The 20,859-nt window shown below is 30.0% G+C and overlaps 1 protein-coding gene across 1 annotated transcript in view; it reads right to left on the minus strand.

Annotated features, from left to right (window-relative positions):
* The window catches only part of LOC142184144 (cytochrome P450 2A4-like), a 37,615-nt gene continuing 16,756 nt past the window's right edge, over positions 1 to 20,859 (minus strand). The window contains exons 7-9 of the mRNA XM_075258874.1: positions 20,369 to 20,556; positions 1,728 to 1,869; positions 1 to 1,234 (exon numbers count right to left, since the gene is read on the minus strand). Of these exons, the coding sequence (XP_075114975.1) occupies positions 1,050 to 1,234; positions 1,728 to 1,869; positions 20,369 to 20,556 (515 nt within the window). The 3' untranslated portion in view covers positions 1 to 1,049. The remainder of the gene's footprint in view (positions 1,235 to 1,727; positions 1,870 to 20,368; positions 20,557 to 20,859) is intronic.

Genomic DNA, 20,859 nt, shown 5'->3' on the forward strand with positions numbered 1-20,859 from the left:
AAAGAATCAGAAGTGAGGAGAGAATCCAGACTCCTTGTGCCAGATATAATGGTGAGGTCCTGAACGAAGAAAATGGGGTAGGGGGTGGGGTATGTACAATCAGGGAAAGGGAGGAGGAAGGGTGGAAGGTTTGACAACTCTGTGTAGAAACCATCCAGTGCCATCTATGGTAGAGCGTAGATATACATTAGTCAGGGTTGTAGACAATGTCATACTGCAAACAAGTACATAGGCCTAAGGACCAAGGTGGTGACCCAGTCCCTGGGATTCCAAGTCTCTAATTTGGGTCTATTATTAGTCTTTCAGGCTAACTACTGTGATCAACCAGGTAGTAAGATCATGTCCCACTGGCGTTAAGGAGAACGTGAGGGCTCATAGGAGCACCAGCCTTGACTTGAAATGGATATCGATAGAGCAGACATAATGGATTCTATCCTGAACATGATCCCAGAAAGGCCTCAAACTTGGGCCGTGAACTAGATGTGGGAGAGGGTGCCCCAAGCATCACAGATCCCCAGAAGATGGTAGATTGTGTCTGAGCTGTTCAGAAATGGTAGAGTTTGTTTCCATCCAATGTTCCTCAAGGCACAGACTATTGGTGAAACCATGAGAACGTGTGAAGACGTAGGAGACCTCCTTATCAGTAAACATCATCCCAAGCACCAGTGAATGGTGGTCTAATAAGTGCTACCAAACCCAAAGCAATCTCAATACTAGATAAAAAACAAAGATACCCGCAATAATAATAAGTAATAAGTGCTACCAAGTCTAGGAGTTCTTTGTACAACGGACAAATTGGAGGTCGTATTATCAGGCTCAAAGCTCTAAGATCATTTTTGGAGAAAGGAAAGACTTTGCGTAGTTGGGTTGGGAAATCCTCAGCAATATCAGTATAGAATATTCAATAAAGAAAAGTCTATGGAATGTTCTGGAAACAAATCTATTCTATTCTATTCTTTTTTCAATCAACATCCTTGAAGTTTAGAGCTGTCTTCTCATCTTGTAAAGTTAAGGCCCTCCAGGTTTCTTTTTAGAAGTTTTCCTCCAACTCAAAATCGAGGGATAACCTTCAACTGGTACGGACGAGGTCTTGAAGCGTTAGTGTTGGGCTCCGGTCCGATACTCAGATTGTTTCTGTCTTCGGTGGGCTCCAAGGTAAACCTTTGCAATGTAGTGGTTAGAAAGAGGAAAAGCTCCATCCGGGCCAGACCTTCTCCCAAGCACAAACGTTTGCCTGAGAAGACAGAACAAGCATATACAATAAAAGGTTAAATTTGTGCGGAATTGTCCATTTTAGAAAATCCACGCAGCAAATGTGATTTCACAAACTATCCTCACCCTGAATACTTATATACATAAAGTTCTAGTCAGATAGCGCAGTACAGAATCAAAATCCAAGAGAATAGTCACAAGAAAAGCCAAAGGTCAGAGATGTAGATACAAACAGTAACAATATAGAGCCACCATACACAAGGCAACAGCAAGCACAAGGAGGTGACATCACTCATCTATGCCAGAAAACCCACAAAAAATGTCCCCAAATGTTTATATATAGATAACGTAGGATTGTGGAGTCCGATGTCTTATCACATTACATGTTTGATCTTTCTAATCCCAGCCTAAAGTCATCAACAAGATCAAATAAGAAATCAACATATATTCAGATACCAAACCCCAGGATTACATAGAGCTCAACGTCAGTCATAGTATAAGTAATAAGGCCTTACCTATGGAGAACGGCATAAAGGCGTCACTTTTCTTAATGCAACCAGTCTCGTCCAAAAAGCGTCCGGGATCAAACTCATCCGGGTTCTTGAAATATTTGGGGTCTTTCAGGACAGAGGTCAGGAATGGAAACACCAAAGTGCCCTGAAAGGAAAGGTCAGGTCTGATTGGTAGCTGAAGAATTAAAGAACATATTGTGTGTAACGTTACACAGCTGAGTATATAGTATATACCTCATGTATACTGCATAGCAGAGAAGTACAATATACAGTACAGGCAGAGATCCTACACTATACATTAAACCATACACTATATATTACACCCTACACTATATGTTACACCGTATACTATATATTACACCATACACTATATATTACACCCTACACTATATGTTACACCGTATACTATATATTACACTGTATACTATATATTACACCATACACTATATATTACACCGTATACTATATATTACACCATACACTATATGTTACACTGTACACTATATATTACACCATACACTATATATTACACCGTACACTATATATTACATCCTACACTATATGTTACACCGTATACTATATATTACACCCTACACTATATATTACACCATACACTATATATTACACTGTATACTATATATTACACCATACACTATATATTACACTGTATACTATATATTACACCATACACTATATATTACACTGTATACTATATAGTACACCATACACTATATATTACACCGTACACTATATGTTACACCATACACTATATATTACACCATACACTATATATTACACCATACACTATATATTACACCATACACTATATATTACACTGTATACTATATATTACACCATACACTATATATTACACTGTATACTATATATTACACCATACACTATATATTACACTGTATACTATATAGTACACCATACACTATATATTACACCGTACACTATATGTTACACCATACACTATATATTACACCATACACTATATATTACACCATACACTATATATTACACCATACACTATATATTACACCCTACACTATATATTACACCATACACTATATATTACACCATACACTATATGTTACACCGTATACTATATATTACACTGTATACTATATATTACACCATACACTATATATTACACCGTATACTATATATTACACCATACACTATATATTACACTGTACACTAAATATTACACCATACACTATATATTACACCGTACACTATATATTACACCCTACACTATATGTTACACCGTATACTATATATTACACCATACACTATATATTACACCATACACTATATATTACACTGTATACTATATATTACACCATACACTATATATTACACTGTATACTATATATTACACCATACACTATATATTACACTGTATACTATATAGTACACCATACACTATATATTACACCGTACACTATATGTTACACCGTATACTATATATTACACCATACACTATATATTACACCATACACTATATATTACACCATACACTATATATTACACCATACACTATATATTACACCCTACACTATATGTTACACTGTATACTATATATTACACTGTATACTATATATTACACCATACACTATATATTACACCATACACTATATATTACACTGTATACTATATATTACACCATACACTATACATTACACTGTATACTATATAGTACACCATACACTATATATTACACCGTACACTATATGTTACACCGTATACTATATATTACACCATACACTATATATTACACCATACACTATATATTACACCGTATACTATATATTACACCATACACTATATATTACACTGTATACTATATAGTACACCATACACTATATATTACACCGTACACTATATATTACACCATACACTATATATTACACCGTACACTATATATTACACCCTACACTATATGTTACACCGTATACTATATATTACACCATACACTATATATTACACCCTACACTATATATTACACCCTACACTATATGTTACACCGTATACTATATATTACACTGTATACTATATATTACACCATACACTATATATTACACTGTATACTATATGTTACACCGTATACTATATATTACACCATACACTATATATTACACCATACACTATATATTACACCATACACTATATATTATACCATACACTATATATTACACCCTACGCTATATATTACACCATACACTATATATTACACCATACACTATATATTACACCCTACACTATATATTACACCATACACTATATATTACACTGTATACTATATATTACACCCTACACTATATATTACACCCTACACTATATATTACACCCTACACTATATATTACACCATACACTATATATTACACCCTACACTATATATTACACCCTACACTATATATTACACCATACACTATATATTACACTGTATACTATATATTACACCCTACACTATATATTACACCATACACTATATATTACACTGTATACTATATATTACACCCTACGCTATATATTACACCATACACTATATATTACACCATACACTATATATTACACCCTACACTATATATTACACCATACACTATATATTACACTGTATACTATATATTACACCCTACACTATATATTACACCCTACACTATATATTACACCCTACACTATATATTACACCATACACTATATATTACACCCTACACTATATATTACACCCTACACTATATATTACACTGTATACTATATATTACACCCTACACTATATATTACACCATACACTATATATTACACCATACACTATATATTACACCATACACTATATATTACACCGTATACTATATATTACACCATACACTATATATTACACCATACACTATATATTACACTGTATACTATATAGTACACCATACACTATACATTACACCATACACTATATATTACACCATACACTATATATTACACCGTACACTATATATTACACCCTACACTATACATTACACCATACACTATACATTACACCATACACTATATATTACACCGTATACTATATATTACACCATACACTATATATTACACCCTACACTATATATTACACCGTATACTATATATTACACCATACACTATATATTACTCCCTACACTATACATTACACCATACACTATACATTACACCATACACTATATATTACACCCTACACTATATATTACACTGTATACTATATAGTACACCATACACTATATATTACACCGTATACTATATATTACACCATACACTATATATTACACCCTACACTATATATTACACCCTACACTATATATTACACCCTACACTATATATTACACCCTACACTATATATTACACCATACACTATATATTACACCATACACTATATATTACACCCTACACTATATATTACACCGTACACTATATATTACACCCTACACTATATATTACACCATACACTATATATTACACCATACACTATATATTACACCCTACACTATATATTACACCCTACACTATATATTACACCCTACACTATATATTACACCCTACACTATATATTACACCATACACTGTATATTACATCCTACACTATATATTACACCCTACACTATATATTACACCATACACTATATATTACACCATACACTATATATTACACCCTACACTATATATTACACCCTACACTATATATTACACTGTATACTATATATTACACCCTACACTATATATTACACCATACACAGTATATTACACCCTACACTATATATTACACCATACACTATATATTACACCCTACACTATATATTACACCATACACTATATATTACACCGTACACTATATATTACACCATACACTATATATTACACTGTATACTATATATTACACCATACACTATATATTACACCCTACACTATATATTACACCCTACACTATATATTACACCATACACTATATATTACACTATACACTATATATTACACCATACACTATATATTACACCCTACACTATATATTATGCCCTACACTATATATTACACCCTACACTGTATATTACACCATACACTATATATTACACCGTACACTATATATTACACCATACACTATATATTACACCCTACACTATATATTACACCATACACTATATATTACACTGTATACTATATATTACACCCTACACTATATATTACACCCTACACTATATATTACACCATACACTATACATTACACCATACACTATATATTACACCGTATACTATATATTACACCATACACTATATATTACACCCTACACTATATATTACACCGTATACTATATATTACACCATACACTATATATTACTCCCTACACTATACATTACACCATACACTATACATTACACCATACACTATATATTACACCCTACACTATATATTACACTGTATACTATATAGTACACCATACACTATATATTACACCGTATACTATATATTACACCATACACTATATATTACACCCTACACTATATATTACACCCTACACTATATATTACACCCTACACTATATATTACACCCTACACTATATATTACACCATACACTATATATTACACCATACACTATATATTACACCCTACACTATATATTACACCGTACACTATATATTACACCCTACACTATATATTACACCATACACTATATATTACACCATACACTATATATTACACCCTACACTATATATTACACCCTACACTATATATTACACCCTACACTATATATTACACCCTACACTATATATTACACCATACACTGTATATTACATCCTACACTATATATTACACCCTACACTATATATTACACCATACACTATATATTACACCATACACTATATATTACACCCTACACTATATATTACACCCTACACTATATATTACACTGTATACTATATATTACACCCTACACTATATATTACACCATACACAGTATATTACACCCTACACTATATATTACACCATACACTATATATTACACCCTACACTATATATTACACCATACACTATATATTACACCGTACACTATATATTACACCATACACTATATATTACACTGTATACTATATATTACACCATACACTATATATTACACCCTACACTATATATTACACCCTACACTATATATTACACCATACACTATATATTACACTATACACTATATATTACACCATACACTATATATTACACCCTACACTATATATTATGCCCTACACTATATATTACACCCTACACTGTATATTACACCATACACTATATATTACACCGTACACTATATATTACACCATACACTATATATTACACCCTACACTATATATTACACCATACACTATATATTACACTGTATACTATATATTACACCCTACACTATATATTACACCCTACACTATATATTACACCATACACTATATATTACACTGTATACTATATATTACACCCTACACTATATATTACACAATACACTATATTTTACACCCTACACTATATATTACACCCTACACTATATATTACACCCTACACTATATATTATACCCTACACAATATATTACACCACACACTATATATTACACTGTATACTATATATTACACCATACACTATATATTACACCCTACACTATATATTAAACTGTATACTATATATTACACCATACACTATATATTACACCATACACTATATATTACACCCTACATTATATATTACACCCTACACTATATATTACACCATACACTATATATTACACCCTACACTATATATTACACTGTATACTATATATTACACCATACACTATATATTACACCCTACACTATATATTAAACTGTATACTATATATTACACCCTACACTATATATTACACCCTACATTATATATTACACCCTACACTATATATTACACCACACACTATATATTACACCATACACTATATATTACACCATACACTATATATTACACCCTACACTATATATTACACCCTACACTATATATTACACCATACACTATATATTACACCATACACTATATATTACACCCTACACTATATATTACACCATACACTATATATTACACCATACACTATATATTACACCGTATACTATATATTACACCATACACTATATATTACACCCTACACTATATATTACACCATACACTATATATTACACTATATATTACACCATACACTATATATTACACCATACACTATATATTACACCATACACTATATATTACACTGTATACTATATATTACACCATACACTATATATTACACCCTACACTATATATTACACCCTACACTATATATTACACCCTACACTATATATTACACCATACACTATATATTACACTATACACTATATATTACACCATACACTATATATTACACCATACACTATATATTACACCCTACACTATATATTACACCATACACTATATATTACACCATACACTATATATTACACTATACACTATATATTACACCATACACTATATATTACACCCTACACTATATATTACACCCTACACTATATATTACACCCTACACTATATATTACACCCTACACTATATATTACACCATACACTATATATTACACCGTATACTATATATTACACCATACACTATATATTACACCATACACTATATATTATACCCTACACTATATATTACACCCTACACTATATATTACACCATACACTATATATTACACCCTACACTATATATTACACCATACACTATATATTACACTGTATACTATATATTACACCATACACTATATATTACACCATACACTATATATTACACCCTACACTATATATTACACCCTACACTATATATTACACCATACACTATATATTACACCATACACTATATATTACACCCTACACTATATATTACACCATACACTATATATTACACTGTATACTATATATTACACCATACACTATATATTACACCATACACTATATATTACACCCTACACTATATATTACACCCTACACTATATATTACACCATACACTATATATTACACCCTACACTATATATTACACCCTACACTATATATTACACCATACACTATGTATTACACCCTACACTATATATTACACCATACACTATATATTACACCCTACACTATATATTACACCACACACTATATATTACACCATACACTATATATTACACCATACACTATATATTACACCATACACTATATATTACACTGTATACTATATATTATACCCTACACTATATATTATACCCTACACTATATATTACACCATACACTATATATTACACCATACACTATATATTACACAATACACTATATATTACACCCTACACTATATATAACACCCTACACTATATATTACACTGTACGCTATATATTACACCCTACACTATATATTACACCATACACTATATATTACACCCTACACTATATATTACACCCTACACTATATATTACACCATACACTATATATTACACCATACACTATATATTATACCCTACACTATATATTACACCATACACTATATATTACACCCTACACTATATATTACACCCTACACTATATATTACACCCTACACTATATATTACACCGTACACTATATATTACACCCTACACTATATATTATACCCTACACTATATATTACACCATACACTATATATTACACCATACACTATATATTACACAATACACTATATATTACACCCTACACTATATATTACACCCTACACTATATATTACACTGTATACTATATATTACACCCTACACTATATATAACACCCTACACTATATATTACACCGTACGCTATATATTACACCCTACACTATATATTACACCATACACTATATATTACACCCTACACTATATATTACACCCTACACTATATATTACACCATACACTATATATTACACCATACACTATATATTATACCCTACACTATATATTACACCATACACTATATATTACACCATACACTATATATTACACCCTACACTATATATTACACCGTATACTATATATTACACCCTACACTATATATTACACCCTACACTATATATTACACCACACACTATATATTACACCACACACTATATATTACACCCTACACTATATATTACACCGTATACTATATATTACACCATACACTATATATTACACCATACACTATATATTACACCCTACACTATATATTACACTGTATACTATATATTACACCATACACTATATATTACACCCTACACTATATATTACACCGTATACTATATATTACACCATACACTATATATTTCACCCTACACTATATATTACACCGTATACTATATATTACACCATACACTATATGTTACACCCTACACTATATATTACACCATACACTATATATTACACCATACACTATATATTACACCATACACTATATATTACACTGTATACTATATATTACACCATACACTATATATTACACCCTACACTATATATTTCACCCTACACTATATATTACACCGTATACTATATATTACACCATACACTATATGTTACACCCTACACTATATATTACACCATACACTATATATTACACCATACACTATATATTACACCATACACTATATATTACACTGTATACTATATATTACACCATACACTATATATTACACCCTACACTATATATTTCACCCTACACTATATATTACACCGTATACTATATATTACACCATACACTATATGTTACACCCTACACTATATATTACACCGTACACTATATATTACACCCTACACTATATATTACACCATACACTATATATTACACCATACACTATATATTACACCGAAACTATATATTACACCATACACTATATATTACACCATACACTATATATTACACCCTACACTATATATTACGCCCTACACTATATATTACACCCTACACTATATATTACACCATACACTATATATTATACCCTACACTATATATTATACCCTACAGTATATATTACACCATACACTATATATTACACCATACACTATATATTACACCCTACACTATATATTACGCCCTACACTATATATTACACCCTACACTATATATTACACCATACACTATATATTACACCATACACTATATATTACACTGTATACTATATATTACACCCTACACTATATATTACACCCTACACTATATATTACACCATACACTATATATTACACCATACACTATATATTACACCCTACACTATATATTACACCGTACACTATATATTACACCCTACACTATATATTACACCATACACTATATATTACACCATACACTATATATTACACCCTACACTATATATTACACCCTACACTATATATTACACCCTACACTATATATTACACCATACACTGTATATTACATCCTACACTATATATTACACCCTACACTATATATTACACCATACACTATATATTACACCATACACTATATATTACACCCTACACTATATATTACACCCTACACTATATATTACACTGTATACTATATATTACACCCTACACTATATATTACACCATACACTGTATATTACACCCTACACTATATATTACACCATACACTATATATTACACCCTACACTATATATTACACCATACACTATATATTACACCGTACACTATATATTACACCATACACTATATATTACACTGTATACTATATATTACACCATACACTATATATTACACCCTACACTATATATTACACCCTACACTATATATTACACCATACACTATATATTACACTATACACTATATATTACACCATACACTATATATTACACCCTACACTATATATTACGCCCTACACTATATATTACACCCTACACTATATATTACACCATACACTATATATTACACCGTACACTATATATTACACCATACACTATATATTACACCCTACACTATATATTACACCATACACTATATATTACACCATACACTATATATTACACCCTACACTATATATTACACCATACACTATATATTACACCATACACTATATATTACACTGTATACTATATTACAACCTACACTATATATTACACCCTACACTATATATTACACCATACACTATATATTACACCCTACACTATATATTACACCATACACTATATATTACACTGTATACTATATATTACACCCTACACTATATATTACACCATACACTATATATTACACCCTACACTATATATTACACCCTACACTATATATTACACCCTACACTATATATTATACCCTACACAATATATTACACCACACACTATATATTACACTGTATACTATATATTACACCATACACTATATATTACACCCTACACTATATATTAAACTGTATACTATATATTACACCCTACACTATATATTACACCCTACATTATATATTACACCCTACACTATATATTACACCATACACTATATATTACACCCTACACTATATATTACACTGTATACTATATATTACACCTTACACTATATATTACACCCTACACTATATATTAAACTGTATACTATATATTACACCCTACACTATATATTACACCCTACACTATATATTACACCACACACTATATATTACACCATACACTATATATTACACCATACACTATATATTACACCCTACACTATATATTACACTGTATACTATATATTACACCCTACACTATATATTACACCATACACTGTATATTACATCCTACACTATATATTACACCCTACACTATATATTACACCATACACTATATATTACACCATACACTATATATTACACCCTACACTATATATTGCACCATACACTGTATATTACATCCTACACTATATATTACACCCTACACTATATATTACACCATACACTATATATTACACCATACACTATATATTACACCCTACACTATATATTACACTGTATACTATATATTACACCCTACACTATATATTACACCCTACACTATATATTACACCCTACACTATATATTACACCATACACTATATATTACACCCTACACTATATATTACACCATACACTATATATTACACCCTACACTATATATTACACCATACACTATATATTACACCCTACACTATATATTACACCATACACTATATATTACACCATACACTATATATTACACCATACACTATATATTACACCATACACTATATATTACACCCTACACTATATATTACACCCTACACTATATATTACACCCTACACTATATATTACACTATACACTATATATTACACCATACACTATATATTACACCATACACTATATATTACACCCTACACTATATATTACACCATACACTATATATTACACCCTACACTATATATTACACCCTACATTATATATTACACCCTACACTATATATTACACCACACACTATATATTACACCATACACTATATATTACACCATACACTATATATTACACCCTACACTATATATTACACTGTATACTATATATTACACCCTACACTATATATTACACCATACACTGTATATTACATCCTACACTATATATTACACCCTACACTATATATTACACCATACACTATATATTACACCATACACTATATATTACACCCTACACTATATATTGCACCATACACTGTATATTACATCCTACACTATATATTACACCCTACACTATATATTACACCATACACTATATATTACACCCTACACTATATATTACACCCTACACTATATATTACACTGTATACTATATATTACACCCTACACTATATATTACACCCTACACTATATATTACACCCTACACTATATATTACACCATACACTATATATTACACTATACACTATATATTACACCATACACTATATATTACACCCTACACTATATATTACACCCTACACTATATATTACACCCTACACTATATATTACACCATACACTATATATTACACCATACACTATATATTACACCATACACTATATATTACACCCTACACTATATATTACACCATACACTATATATTACACCATACACTATATATTACACCCTACACTATATATTACACCATACACTATATATTACACCCTACACTATATATTACACCATACACTATATATTACACCCTACACTATATATTACACCATACACTATATATTACACCCTACACTATATATTACACCATACACTATATATTACACCATACACTATATATTACACCATACACTATATATTACACCCTACACTATATATTACACCCTACACTATATATTACACCCTACACTATATATTACACTATACACTATATATTACACCATACACTATATATTACACCATACACTATATATTACACCCTACACTATATATTACACCATACACTATATATTACACCCTACACTATATATTACACCCTACACTATATATTACACCCTACACTATATATTATACCCTACACAATATATTACACCACACACTATATATTACACTGTATACTATATATTACACCATACACTATATATTACACCCTACACTATATATTAAACTGTATACTATATATTACACCCTACACTATATATTACACCCTACATTATATATTACACCCTACACTATATATTACACCATACACTATATATTACACCCTACACTATATATTACACTGTTTACTATATATTACACCTTACACTATATATTACACCCTACACTATATATTAAACTGTATACTATATATTACACCCTACACTATATATTACACCCTACATTATATATTACACCCTACACTATATATTACACCACACACTATATATTACACCATACACTATATATTACACCATACACTATATATTACACCCTACACTATATATTACACCCTACACTATATATTACACTTTATACTATATATTACACCCTACACTATATATTACACCCTACACTATATATTACACCCTACACTATATATTACACCATACACTATATATTACACCCTACACTATATATTACACCATACACTATATATTACACCCTACACTATATATTACACCATACACTATATATTACACCCTACACTATATATTACACCATACACTATATATTACACCATACACTATATATTACACCATACACTATATATTACACCATACACTATATATTACACCCTACACTATATATTACACCCTACACTATATATTACACCATACACTATATATTACACTATACACTATATATTACACCATACACTATATATTACACCATACACTATATATTACACCCTACACTATATATTACACCATACACTATATATTACACCATACACTATATATTACACTGTATACTATATATTACACCATACACTATATATTACACCATACACTATATATTACACCCTACACTATATATTACACCCTACACTATATATTACACCCTACACTATATATTACACCATACACTATATATTACACCCTACACTATATATTACACCATACACTATATATTACACTGTATACTATATATTACACCATACACTATATATTACACCATACACTATATATTATACCCTACACTATATATTACACCCTACACTATATATTACACCCTACACTATATATTACACCATACACTATATATTACACCCTACACTATATATTACACCATACACTATATATTACACCCTACACTATATATTACACCATACACTATATATTACACCATACACTATGTATTACACCATACACTATATATTACACCATACACTATATATTACACCCTACACTATATATTACACCACACACTATATATTACACCATACACTATATATTACACCATACACTATATATTACACCATACACTATATATTACACTGTATACTATATATTATACCCTACACTATATATTATACCCTACACTATATATTACACCATACACTATATATTACACCATACACTATATATTACACAATACACTATATATTACACCCTACACTATATATTACACTGTATACTATATATTACACCCTACACTATATATTACACCATACACTGTATATTACACCGTATACTATATATTACACCCTACACTGTATATTACACCGTATACTATATATTACACCATACACTATATATTACACCCTACACTATATATTACACCGTATACTATATATTACACCCTACACTATATATTACACCATACACTGTATATTACACCGTATACTATATATTACACCCTACACTATATATTACACCGTATACTATATATTACACCATACACTATATATTATACCCTACACTATATATTACACCCTACACTATATATTACACCGTATACTATATATTACACCCTACACTATATATTACACCGTATACTATATATTACACCATACACTATATATTACACCATACACTATATATTACACCCTACACTATATATTACACCATACACTATATATTACACCCTACACTATATATTACACCCTACACTATATATTACACCATACACTATATATTACACCCTACACTATATATTACACCCTACACTATATATTACACCCTACACTATATATTATACACTACACAATATATTACACCACACACTATATATTACACCCTACACTATATATTACACCATACACTATATATTACACCCTACAATATATATTACACCCTACACTATATATTACACCATACACTATATATTACACCATACACTATATATTACACTGTATACTATATATTACACCATACACTATATATTACACCCTACACTATATATTAAACTGTATACTATATATTACACCCTACACTATATATTACACCCTACATTATATATTACACCCTACACTATATATTACACCATACACTATATATTACACCCTACACTATATATTACACTGTATACTATATATTACACCATACACTATATATTACACCCTACACTATATATGAAACTGTATACTATATATTACACCCTACACTATATATTACACCCTACATTATATATTACACCCTACACTATATATTACACCACACACTATATATTACACCATACACTATATATTACACCATACACTATATATTACACCCTACACTATATATTACACTGTATACTATATATTACACCCTACACTATATATTACACCATACACTGTATATTACATCCTACACTATATATTACACCCTACACTATATATTACACCATACACTATATATTACACCATACACTATATATTACACCCTACACTATATATTGCACCATACACTGTATATTACATCCTACACTATATATTACACCCTACACTATATATTACACCATACACTATATATTACACCATACACTATATATTACACCCTACACTATATATTACACCCTACACTATATATTACACTGTATACTATATATTACACCCTACACTATATATTACACCATACACTATATATTACACCCTACACTATATATTACACCCTACACTATATATTACACCATACACTATATATTACACCCTACACTATATATTACACCATACACTATATATTACACCATACACTATATATTACACCATACACTATATATTACACCCTACACTATATATTACACCCTACACTATATATTACACCCTACACTATATATTACACCGTATACTATATATTACACCCTACACTATATATTACACCGTATACTATATATTACACCATACACTATATATTACACCATACACTATATATTACACCCTACACTATATATTACACCATACACTATATATTACACTGTATACTATATATTATACCCTACACTATATATTATACCCTACACTATATATTACACCATACACTATATATTACACCATACACTATATATTACACAATACACTATATATTACACCCTACACTATATATTACACTGTATACTATATATTACACCCTACACTATATATTACACCATACACTGTATATTACACCGTATACTATATATTACACCCTACACTGTATATTACACCGTATACTATATATTACACCATACACTATATATTACACCCTACACTATATATTACACCGTATACTATATATTACACCCTACACTATATATTACACCATACACTGTATATTACACCGTATACTATATATTACACCCTACACTATATATTACACCGTATACTATATATTACACCATACACTATATATTATACCCTACACTATATATTACACCCTACACTATATATTACACCGTATACTATATATTACACCCTACACTATATATTACACCGTATACTATATATTACACCATACACTATATATTACACCATACACTATATATTACACCCTACACTATATATTACACCATACACTATATATTACACCCTACACTATATATTACACCCTACACTATATATTACACCATACACTATATATTACACCCTACACTATATATTACACCCTACACTATATATTACACCCTACACTATATATTATACACTACACAATATATTACACCACACACTATATATTACACCCTACACTATATATTACACCATACACTATATATTACACCCTACAATATATATTACACCCTACACTATATATTACACCATACACTATATATTACACCATACACTATATATTACACTGTATACTATATATTACACCATACACTATATATTACACCCTACACTATATATTAAACTGTATACTATATATTATACCCTACACTATATATTACACCCTACATTATATATTACACCCTACACTATATATTACACCATACACTATATATTACACCCTACACTATATATTACACTGTATACTATATATTACACCATACACTATATATTACACCCTACACTATATATTAAACTGTATACTATATATTACACCCTACACTATATATTACACCCTACATTATATATTACACCCTACACTATATATTACACCACACACTATATATTACACCATACACTATATATTACACCATACACTATATATTACACCCTACACTATATATTACACTGTATACTATATATTACACCCTACACTATATATTACACCATACACTGTATATTACATCCTACACTATATATTACACCCTACACTATATATTACACCATACACTATATATTACACCATACACTATATATTACACCCTACACTATATATTGCACCATACACTGTATATTACATCCTACACTATATATTACACCCTACACTATATATTACACCATACACTATATATTACACCATACACTATATATTACACCCTACACTATATATTACACCATACACTATATATTACACCCTACACTATATATTACACCCTACACTATATATTACACTGTATACTATATATTACACCCTACACTATATATTACACCATACACTATATATTACACCCTACACTATATATTACACCCTACACTATATATTACACCATACACTATATATTACACCCTACACTATATATTACACCATACACTATATATTACACCATACACTATATATTACACCATACACTATATATTACACCCTACACTATATATTACACCCTACACTATATATTACACCCTACACTATATATTACACCGTATACTATATATTACACCCTACACTATATATTACACCGTATACTATATATTACACCATACACTATATATTACACCATACACTATATATTACACCCTACACTATATATTACACCATACACTATATATTACACCCTACACTATATATTACACCCTACACTATATATTACACCATACACTATATATTACACCCTACACTATATATTACACCATACACTATATATTACACTGTATACTTTATATTACACCCTACACTATATATTACACCATACACTATATATTACACCCTACACTATATATTACACCCTACACTATATATTACACCCTACACTATATATTATACCCTACACAATATATTACACCACACACTATATATTACACTGTATACTATATATTACACCACACACTATATATTACACCACACACTATATATTACACTGTATACTATATATTACACCACACACTATATATTACACTGTATACTATATATTACACCATACACTATATATTACACCCTACACTATATATTAAACTGTATACTATATATTACACCCTACACTATATATTACACCCTACATTATATATTACACCCTACACTATATATTACACCATACACTATATATTACACCATACACTATATATTACACCCTACACTATATATTACACCATACACTATATAGTACACCCTACACTATATATTACACTGTATACTATATATTAAACCCTACACTATATATTTTTACCATCACATCATCTTATATGATGTGATGGTAAAAATCTGTTTCTCAAAATCTGGAGACTATCAGAAAGGCATAAGGAAATGTAAAGGTATTTTAGAGTCTTTTGGGAAAAGCTTTGTAGATTAGACCTCCCTAAATCCTTACTGCTCCTGTAGTTCTTCCTTTAATAACGCTGCCAGTTCGTTACTGTAGGGATCTCATTGCACCACATCTGACTCCAATGCACATGGTCGGGCTCAGTCTACACATGGGTCCAGGAGTTTGGGAGAGCAGAACATTGTACCTTAGGGATGTGATATCCTCTGAAGGTGGTGTCCTTGGTGATAGTCCGGGGCGCTCCTGTAGGGACAATATCAGCAAATCTCTGGATCTCGTGGATCACGGCCTCGGTATAGGGCATCTTACTTCTGTCTTCTATCGATGGACTCCGATCTCTGCCTATTACATTGTCAATCTCCTCGTGGATTTTTGCTGAAATTTACAAAACAAGTGACACATTTCTAATATAATAATATATACTATATAAATGTATTCCCAGAATAATCACAACCAAATGACTTAAGATTGTTGCAAGGTGTAAAATTCTTACACCTCATACACATGGCAGAACAATCCCAAATCTATAGACCCAGAAAGTGACCTCTGGAAAGTAATGGGCACCTCTGATATTACACCCTATGATGACATGCACAGAGGTGGGGATGGTCACATCAAGAACTTCGTTTTACCTCCATATATATCACCAGTCAGACCAAACATGGAATATTGTGGACT

Source organism: Leptodactylus fuscus, chromosome 11 (genome assembly GCF_031893055.1).
Source record: "Leptodactylus fuscus isolate aLepFus1 chromosome 11, aLepFus1.hap2, whole genome shotgun sequence".
In the NCBI taxonomy this organism is placed as follows: domain Eukaryota; kingdom Metazoa; phylum Chordata; class Amphibia; order Anura; family Leptodactylidae; genus Leptodactylus; species Leptodactylus fuscus.